This window comes from Cibotium barometz, chromosome 35, assembly GCF_041138505.1.
Source record: "Cibotium barometz isolate CiBa-2024 chromosome 35, ASM4113850v1, whole genome shotgun sequence".
In the NCBI taxonomy this organism is placed as follows: Eukaryota; Viridiplantae; Streptophyta; class Polypodiopsida; order Cyatheales; family Cibotiaceae; genus Cibotium; species Cibotium barometz.
The window spans coordinates 26415086-26425391 of record NC_141080.1 but is presented as its reverse complement, the minus strand read 5'-3'; the positions used below and the strand labels follow the sequence as shown (position 1 = coordinate 26425391).

Sequence of the window (10306 nt, the reverse complement as noted above, 5' to 3'; positions counted from 1 at the left end):
CCCACATGACTTGTATCCCCAACCGTCTTTAAGAACTGATAGTCTATACTCCCTCTATAACTAAGAACTTCGATTAGTTCCTCTTTCCTTGTCCAACTGCTTTGTTTGTAGTATTAAATCTTTGTTTGTTTTCTTTAGGTGCTATATTAACCTTGTATGACTGAAAGAAACTCTTGAGGATGAACCGAAACTTGTTGGATTCAATCGTTGTGCTTGGAGGGCCCAACTTCCTTCTACCTCGAGGGGACCATCGCACCTTCTTCTTTGATGATTGCACATGCCTCTCCACATTTAGTGGACCAAGGTGGTCCCACTAAAATCCACACCTCATGCACATAAGAACACCGAGATATAGTTGATTGATAATTTATATTATTGTAGAACTGTATTCATATCCTCTCTTACAAGATGTATGTATAGTGTTTACATTGAAGATCTAAATCGGCACATATGTCTTATTACATCATCGTGTGGTTCATTAATGTTAATCCACATCAAATTATAAGGTTATGTTTATCGCCACTACTAACAAGGATTTGAATCAACATGTATGCCTAATTACATCATCGAGCAGTTCATTAATGTGAATCCGCCTAAAATAATAAGGGTATGTTAGTTGCCCGCTAATATAGAGATTGCTACAAAAGATAAAATGATCTTCATGGTGGTAGAGTGCAACATGGTAATTATGCATCATCTAGAAATGAAAGACATACATGTCATTTGTTTTCTATGAAGCATGTTATGGGCACTATGATGTCATGTAAAGAGAGTGATGAGACATAGTATACGGATTCAGGTGCATTAAACTGCATGACATGTCATAGAGAGTGGTTTGGTAACATTATGCCTACACAAACTCACGATTATGTTGCTACAGGTGATGATACATAGCATCCTATTACACATGTTGGTAGCGTACCATTGAGGATACATGATGGCAGAGTGAAAACCATGTCTAAGGTGTTATATGTGCCATCTATTACAAAGAGTTTGGCCTCTGTTTTGGACAAACGGTAGAACAAGGATTATAGGCGAGATTCAATGAGCATGGATGCTTTGTTGAGGACATTAAGCATGGCTACAAATTGATTTATCAAAGGTCAAAAAGAAGGGAGATTGTTCAAGCTAGATACATGTATACTAGAATTGAAGTCACCCATGTTTTCTCGTAGTCATGGGGTAGTGCCAAACATTGATATTTGGTTATAATTGTTAATCGTTTGTGTAGGAGTTGAATCGCCCACCAAGTAGGCGAGAGGAGAAGTACGCTCACAAAAAAAGACATGTGAACATAAAAAAGCTAAAATCTATGCAAATAAAGGGCATTATTAGTAGTCTATCGAGATTCAAATATGATGGGAGCACATATGTTTGTGATGCATGTTAATTTGGGAAACAAGCAAGGTTGCCATTTCCTAAAGATAACCAAATGAGTAGAAGACCACTTGAGGTTGTGTATAGTGACATTTGGGGTCCCACTCAAACCCAATCAATAAATGGGAGTAGGTACTACATTACATTTATTGATGATTTTAGCAAGATGACATGGATTTACTTCTTGTGAAAGACAAGAATGAAGCATTGGGCAAGTTTAAAGAGTTCAAAGCACTTGTGGAAAAGTAATATGGTCACTGGATCAAATGTTTGAGGAACAGATGGTAGTGATGAGTATACCTCACATGTATTTGATGGGTTCTTGAGAGAACATGGTATTAGACGGCAACTCATGCATGTATATTCCTTAGCAAAATGGAGTTGCTGAGAGGAAGAATAGAGTGATAGGTGAAGTGGCAAGAGAATTGATAAATGAGAGAGTATTCCATTGTATTATTGGGCATAAGTATGTGCTACAACGGTGTACATCTTGAATAAGACACCTATAGCTACCATACATGAGATTACTCTCGTGAGATGAGAATGATAGGTTTTAGGCCCAACATTGGACATTTGAAAGTTTTTGGATATATTGCTTATGTGTATGTGCCAGATGAGAAGAGTAGGAAGTTAGATCTAAAAGCTAATAAATGTGTGTCCATAATAGAAAAGCATACAAATGCTACAACCCAATGACAAAGCAGGTAGAGATGTGATATTTGATGAGATGACCAACTGGTATAAGCAAAGTGAGAGTGTCATGATTAATGACATTAATGCAAACGAGGATGTACATTTACCTTTGGAGGAGTTCACTAGTATGTCTGGCCCATATGAGACATCTAGCAGTGAAACTGTGAGTCCATGGTGGTCAAGAAGATTGAGACACGAGGTGAGCATTGAGAGTAATGCATTCGACAAGGGCAAAAAGAAAGTTGAAGGCATTGGAATTGGGAATGCAGGCTATGACTCATCTAGTTCAGAGAGTCTTGATGATGAGTTGAGAATCCCAGTGTTAAGAACTCCAAGTGTAAGGAATGACAGGTATGTACTACCATATGCTGGAGCTCAAGCACTAGTCAGTCAGTTTATGTAGAGTCCCAAGAAGCCACATTTGGTTTCGAAGAACCATGAGATATGTAAAAACCACTGTCCATTATGGTTTATTCTTTGAGCATGGAAAGGTGTTTGCAGATTGGGTAGGTAGTGTTTATATAGGTCTACTAGTGGTATGCATTAAGCATGGGAAGAGTTGCAGTGAGTTGGAGCAACAAGAAGCAATCCACAGTGTGGAGCACTCCAATCTTGAGGGTTGACTCACATCAAGCTCCTCGCGTCTCCAAGTGTATGAGTTAAAATGAGTGATAGAATCTTGTCGTTAATGTCACGAGTCACTTCAGACTGTCCCTAAACTTACATTATTATTTTGAGCTTAGATTTGCCTTTTAGACATGGAAGGAGCCTTCACGGAAAAATTCTTGGTGCCCATGTACTTCATCGTAGAAGCAAGGGTGGCTAACTCCATGATGTGTCACGTATTTGCATATGGTGAGCAGCATTTTTAGCCAAGAATCCTATTTTGCATATTGCTTTCACGAGTCACCAAGTGCTTCGTTTGTCTTGAAGGCATCTTTTCACTCAAAATATATTCAGGCATGGAAGATGTGGGCAGTAAAGACGTTACCTTGGGCGGGCAAGTGTGAATGCTTGTATGGGGCAAGTGTACATAATGTGAATCCAAAAGTAAGCATTACATATACTCGTGATAGGTCAGATCATTTCTGTAGAGCTGGAGGAAGGCTTGGGCGGCAACATCAGGAAATCATGGTGAGATCTTTTGGCTTTTGGGGTCTGCTGCAGCTGATGAGCATGTTTTTCTGTAGGGTTTATATTAGGCCTGTTGAAAAATTTAGGGTTTTAGACTTCGCCGCTGGTTTTCTGTGCTTTTCTGATGAGGTTCATTTTTAGGGTTTCTGTCATCAGAGAGTTGTTTTACGGTTTTTAGGGTTTCTTTTGTTTCTGGCTTTTCTAAGTGCAGGCGGATATGGAGGATGCACCCGGAGCTGTGCAGCCCAAGAAGAGAACGTTCAAGAAATTTTCATTCAGAGGGGTGGATCTAGATGCCCTTCTGGACATGACGTCTGATGAGCTTGTGGAACTTTTCCACGCCCGTGCCCGCCGCAGGTACTTGCTTATGGTGCCGCTCATTTTTAGGTTCATTGTATTCATTTAAGTGCTTAGAGCTTTACTCAGCAATGTATGTTTAGGGTTAAGTCTTATGTTTGGGATTTTTCAATGCACAAAACAGGGTTTCCTAATTTTGAACTTTAGATTAATTTGGGGTTCTGGCTGGTTTCTGCTGAGACGCCAAGGTCTCCCTGTATTGACCTGCTAACGTAGGATTTAGATTTTTTGTTATAGGTAGGTGTGGCTATGAGAGGTGTTAGATTTTATGCACAACGATACGTTTGTTGCCTTAGCGTCTGGGTTTTCAAGGGCGTAGGGTTTCTGGTGTGAAAAATTCAGGGTTTATGCTTTTAGTCATGTACAAATCGGCAATTAAGATTATGTGCTGTTCCTTTCTATGTACAAGCTTAGGGTTTTTATGGTTCTGCACCTTGCAAGTCCTTAAGGTAGGGTTTTGAATTGTATTTACATAGTCGCCAGGGGTTTTTTGAAATGCGTTTCAAAAATGTTTCGTGCAAGTCTGAGACATTTCAAAAACCTTTCATACAAGAAGGGGGCTATAGGTGCCAAAATTTATATATAAGTTTATAATATGCAAAAATATGTTGCCTTGCCTAAACAAGAATCATTTACACGTTATAACATGTTTACAAGCTAAGGTGACCCAGCTACAGTGAGCACCCAAGTGACCAATTGGCATAAATAAATTGGCAACATCAAGAATCAAGATCCGGATTTCATCATCATCAATAATAGCAATTGCTCAAAACTCAAGAAACAATATATAAAGCAGGCAAGAATGACAGTTTACTGAGCACTCAAAGTGATCACAAAAAGTTTGAATCCTCAACTGATAAATTTTTCTTTTGAAGTTTGAAATACACAAAGTAGTCCCAAAGACTAGAGTCCTTAATCCGGAGTTTGGGCACTCAATCCTTAACATCCTTGATGTCCTCGTCATTCGCCTCTTGGATTGTAGTGATAATAACAGGTGGGAGGAAAAGAAATGCGTCTCATTTGAATGAAACGTTTTGCTTCATAAAAATAAATGGATCACGTTTCTTTGCAACTATGTACAGTATTTACTTTAGGCAAAAATTTAGTGTTGTATATTTTTTGTCATTCATGCAAAATTGTGCGGTTGATTGTGCTTCTATTGATGTGCATATGTAGAATTCACGCAGAATTTAGGATCTTACTTTGTGCACTAATTTAGGGTTTATGGATCTTCTTAGTGGGGGATTAAAATCATCATCTTTCAATGATACATTGATAGGCTCAAGGGATTCAATTATGTCCTTTATCTTTAAAGCACACTCATTGATAGACATGCTTTTCTTCTCCATAGTATGTAGCTCTGCATGTACATAGTACATACACCCAAGATCAGCAATACATGTATAAATGTTGTCTACAGTCCCAAAATGCAGTGTTGCATTGCAATAACCAAGTTTCGAACAGAGATAGTTCTCAAACATAACTTTTCAAAATTGTCCGAAAACTCCTTGCAATGGTCGAACGGAGGCCGAAACACTCTTGAAACGTAAATCTGGTTGCAAACTTGAATACAAAGTAGTACAAAGTATTGTGCATCACATGGACACCTCCACACCTGCAAAGATAGCTCCTTGATCAGAGATGTGTAGTCCCCAGAGCTACCCACAGGGTGTCGTACCTAAACAAGAGGGGAAAGAGATGATGCTCTTACCCTTGTACGGTTGTACCCCTTCCTTTTTCTTCGTAGCTTCTTTTGCTTGTTGCTCAACTTTTTAGCTTGAACTAGGCTTTGATACCATAAAAAGATTGGGGGAGGAGAGAGAGCTTGAGCTCCTGCAAGCACACATGCATACTCACATAACAATGGATAACACACAGAAGGATGGAAGGTTGAAATCTTCTTCTTCTCACTTGTGCTGGTCAAGCAAGAAGAAAGGCTTCTCATGGCCTACTTCACACCAATCATGGAGGAAAATCTGAGGTTAAGGATCTTTTATGTGCCAAGATGCTTGCACAAGTTCTGGGTTTTATGGTTTTGATGTGGCCTTTCATGCACTAATCTGGACTGTAGGGTTTTTCTGTGTTTAAGGTTTTGTTGTGCATTGCAAGCAATTAGATTATCAAACCACTACCCTACGCATATTTATGGCTTGCTTTGCATGCATAGGTTTCGAAGGGGATTGAAAAGGAAGCCGATGGCTCTCATCAAGAAGCTGCGGAAGGCTGTAAGTGGACAACACTGTTTCTGTAAAATTTTCCTTGACTGTCAAGTGGTCAAGGCTCTGAGTAGTAGTGATGTTGCTATTGTCTAAACAGAAACGTGAAGCACCAGCTGGGGAGAAACCTGAACCAGTCAGGACACATTTAAGAAATATGGTTATCGTCCCCGAGATGATTGGGAGCATAATTGGTGTTTACAACGGCAAGACATTCAACCAGGTTGAAATCAAGGTAAAAGACTGGAACATAGATTCATTGTGTTCGTAAGGCCGTATCAACTTTTACAGTACTTGACCCTCAGGCCCAAATAACCCTTGCAGCCGGAGATGATTGGTCACTATCTGGCGGAGTTCTCCATCAGTTACAAGCCAGTCAAGCACGGAAGGCCTGGTATCGGTGCTACTCACTCCTCGAGGTTCATCCCTCTGAAGTAGAGTCTACAAGAAGGATGATGCCTGGGTACCGGAGTCTGGTTTTTAGCAGAGATTACTGCAAGACCAGCATTACATTTTAAGAACTACAGACTTTTTTCTGGTGATCCCAATTTCTTTTTAAGGTACTAAGTGGGGCTGAAAAGTGCTCAATGATGGTAAACTGAGAATTTTTTCATCTTGTCTTTTCAAAGCTTTTGAACTGGAGTCCATCTGTTTATGCGGATAGTCATTTGTCAAATTTTCCGATTTCCACATTTGACTGGACAGGATTATTGCTTTTCTCAAAAGGTTAAAGAAGTTGAGTTGTTTTAAAGTCTACCTTTGCTTTACTTTTTTGTAATTGGGCAAAGACTCCATGGTTTTGTGAAGGGTTTCAGTTTGTTTAAGAATTGCGGTGCACGGACTCCCGAAGAGTTCAATGATGGATGAGGGATTGCTCTGAGATTCCCGTAAAGTTGCCTCTATGGGTAGAGGAGAAGACACACACGCTTTCTCTCTCTTGATTCACACAACAGCACTTCCGAAAATCGATCAGAGGGGAAGGAGGCACTAAAAGGTGGAAGTCCACCTCTCAAGTGGTAGGCTGTTTGTATAGCTGTTGCACAGCATTTTGTGTGTGTTTCTCTGTAGTGCATGCAAAGGGGTTCTCTCTCCCTCCCTTCCTACCTCTTGTGTCAAGGGCCTAGCCTCTTTGATTCACGATGGAGGATGATGACAGAGCATGGGTGAGGCAGCGTGGAAAGGGTGTGGGTGAGGCGGAGTTGGGGGGAAAGAGTGAGGCTTGGTGGCGTGCCCCGCAACTTAACGGCCTCAACCTAAGGGGCCACACAACATACACATGTACATACGCACACATGTATGTAGGCATGCATATGTGTGTGTGTATACATAGTTGGACACACACACACATACAAATATGTATATACTCAAATGTATATACGAGTCTACGTGCGACACCCCTATATACATTGGGGTGGGGGGGGTTGTGTTCAAGAATGTCATCTACTAATAGAACTATTCACTTAGCTCTTGGATATCTTCATGACATCTCAAATCTACAGGGCCCTTACAAAATCTCATAAGCACCCTATCAAAATTTGCATGTGAGCATGTATGCCCAACGTCTTGAACAAGCTAGTATGAAAGCCAAAAAGGAGCCAAGACAATTTGATGCCCCAAATCATGCAAGACTACAAACACCTTCCAAAGAAAAGGCATTTTCATGAGTTATTAGCAGCATAGATTTTGAGATGTACATGCACATTGCTAACCAACAATTTGGACCTCCACAACTTGTTGAGTTTGGTGAAGTCTTGCTCTTATCTCTTTAGTATTGTATACATTAAGAATGTCCCTAGGTTATATATTGGGGAGCTCTCCATTCGCTCCAAATCCTTTTATACATCTTGGCCTTGCCTAATTTTGATTAAGCACTTGACATGCCCATGACCAAAACATTGCATTGCCTTCCTAGGTGCATATTATGCTACTACATGCAGCAGGAAGAAGCCTCCTTTATTGTCTTCCATGTAGTACATGACGTTAATATCCTAATCTTGCCCTTAATAGCTCTCTCCCACTAATTTCCTCAGCATATTGACGATTGGCATTAAGTCAGCTTGTTGTGGGAAAATGTAAGGTGGGAGTAGAGATTTTCCTAAGAGAAATCCTCGAAAAGTTTGATTCAATGAGAAGTCAAACGGTGGCCTTCATTAGTCTTGTAGCTCTATTTTGGCTTTTGAATAGATAATTTAGGAGGAGTTCTATATTTTCCATGAATCTAAATATCACACAAGATCTCAACTTTTACATTGGTGTTGACTATGGTTATAGATTGAGGCCCTTTGTAAAGTGTGACCAGTCTAGTATTGAGCGGCATTGGCCACACAATGGCATGCAAGCCCTCGCAACAATGCTAAAATTTTACTAACTTGATTGTTGCAGGCTTTCTCAAGGTTGGCAGCTACATTATTGTGGTGGGCTAGAGAGCAACCCATGGATCTAACCAATCCTCCCTCTTCTACCTATCACCTAGAAGAGGTAGCACTAGACTAATGAGGGATGGTGACAACACCATAGTTCTAATCTTGTCGGATAGATCAATTTGGTCTCTTGGGATAGTTTCCTACGATGTTAAAAAGTTATCTTCTCTTCTCTACCTACACCTCCTAACCTTGCACTCCCTCGTCTTGTCTTATCCTTCCTACATGCTCAAACTAGGGCTAATTGATCCACTTGGAGCCTTTCAGCTCAAGTCCTCATTGGCCTTGGGTGAATCCAAGCTCCATACTCAAGCCATGCCTAGTAACTTGAGTGAACAAGGGAAGTGTGGTATGGAAATGGAAATGGATGCCTAAATAAAAGTGGATGCAAAAGTAGATGTAGGAGTGGAAATGGAAATGGATGCATAAGTAAAAGTGGTGCGAAAGCGGACCTTGTCTTCTCTTATCCTTCCTATGTACTACTCTAACTAGGGCTAATTGATCACTTGGAGCCTTTTAGCTCAATGCCCTTGGGTGAATCCAAGATCAAAGCTCCTCCATACTCAAGCCATGCTACTAACTTCAGTGAACAAGGGAAGTGTGATATGGAAATGGAAATGGATGCATAAGTAAAAATGGATGCAAAAGCAAATGTAGGAGTGGAAATGCAAGTGGTAGTGATAGTTGGGAAAAAAAGTAGAAGTGGATCTAGAATTAGACGTGAAGTGGCAAAAGTGGAATTGTAGAAGCACAAGCATAAGTGGAAGTGGAAGTGGAGATGGAAGTACAAGAAGATATTCAACCTTGCCTCCTCGACTCCAAGAAACACAAAGGAAGATGCAATGGAAGATTACTCTACTATTGGACATTCACAAGGATTCTCACAATCCCACTCTCCTACCAAGCACATCATCAAGCTATCTTCTCTTCCTCTTTGAAGATCAACTCTCTCTCCTCTTCTTAGTCCCACTTCCTTCCCATACTTATGCTTCACTCCACCCTAGCTTTAGATTTCATTCAAGCGCTTGCTTCTTTATTCAAGAGAAACTTGTGCTTTTCTCACTCCCAAAAATCTCAAATTGAAAAAAAAACTCAAGAAAAACCTACATAGCAAGAGCTCATATAAGACCTAAAAGATTGACATGTACTGAGGAGACTACAAATTCCAAGAAAGCAAATCACAAGTAGTGAGAAGCACCAATAAGAGCGAAAGAGGGCAAGTAGTGAGAAGCATAAATAAGAGTGAAAGAGGGCAAGAGAGCTCACAAAGTGTTAACCACTCTGTTGGTTAATATGGTTTCACTTGCTCGATCTATTGTAAGGCTTATTTCCATCTTACCTGCTTGAACGAGCACTTATATTTTGAAAGACGATAGTGGAATATATAAAGTGGCCTTATCTTATGCTTAATGTCAAATAGGAAACGTCTACAGATTCCGTGTACATACTTGCTTAAGACTAGCAATAGAGGTTGGATCAGTTTTAAGTTGGCTTGGTGTGAAAACTAGTCACTTATATATAAGTCATTTAAGTAAGACACAATCGTTTCATTGCAATAGTTTACTTGTGAGGTCTTCTCTTCCCTCTTCTTGATGCCATTGAATCTTGCTTGCTTGATGGATGTATGATGCTACATAGATTTGATTGTAGGTTGTCTTCTTGCATTAGCTTCCCTTTCATTCCTTGCCTTTTGTGAGAGAGAACCATCACAAAGGACAATCTCTTGTTGCCTCCATCTAGAGCCCCTTCACCCCATTGGCAAAGGAGCATTCTCGTGTGACAGCAAAGTGAGAGGGAATTCCAAGAGAGCCAATCACAAGTAGTGAGAAGCACCAATAAGAGGGAAAGAGGGCAAGAGAGCTCACAAAGTGTTAACCACTCCGTTGGTTATAACATGGTTTCACCTGCTCGGCCTATCGTAAGGTGCTTTTCCTTACCAGTTCCAATAGGCACTTATCTTTTATAAGGCGACACTGGAACATATAAAGCGGTCTTACCTTGCGCTTAATATCAAATAGGAAAAGTCTGTAGACTCCATGCACATACTTGCTCAAGACTAGTAAATAGAGGCTAAACCAGTTTTTAATTGCCCTAGTGTGAAAACTATTC

General features: G+C 40.3%; 1 protein-coding gene across 1 annotated transcript; it reads left to right on the top strand.

Moving 5' to 3' along the window:
- Positions 1–3053: 3053 nt before the first annotated feature.
- On the top strand, positions 3054–6528 carry LOC147618274 (small ribosomal subunit protein uS19). The gene is made up of 5 exons (XM_086774716.1): positions 3054–3204; positions 3416–3561; positions 5729–5786; positions 5878–6012; positions 6102–6528. The coding sequence occupies exons 1-5, from the start codon at positions 3202–3204 to the stop codon at positions 6213–6215; spliced, it is 456 nt and encodes a 151-aa protein (XP_086630842.1). The 5' UTR covers positions 3054–3201; the 3' UTR covers positions 6216–6528.
- Positions 6529–10306: the final 3778 nt, after the last annotated feature.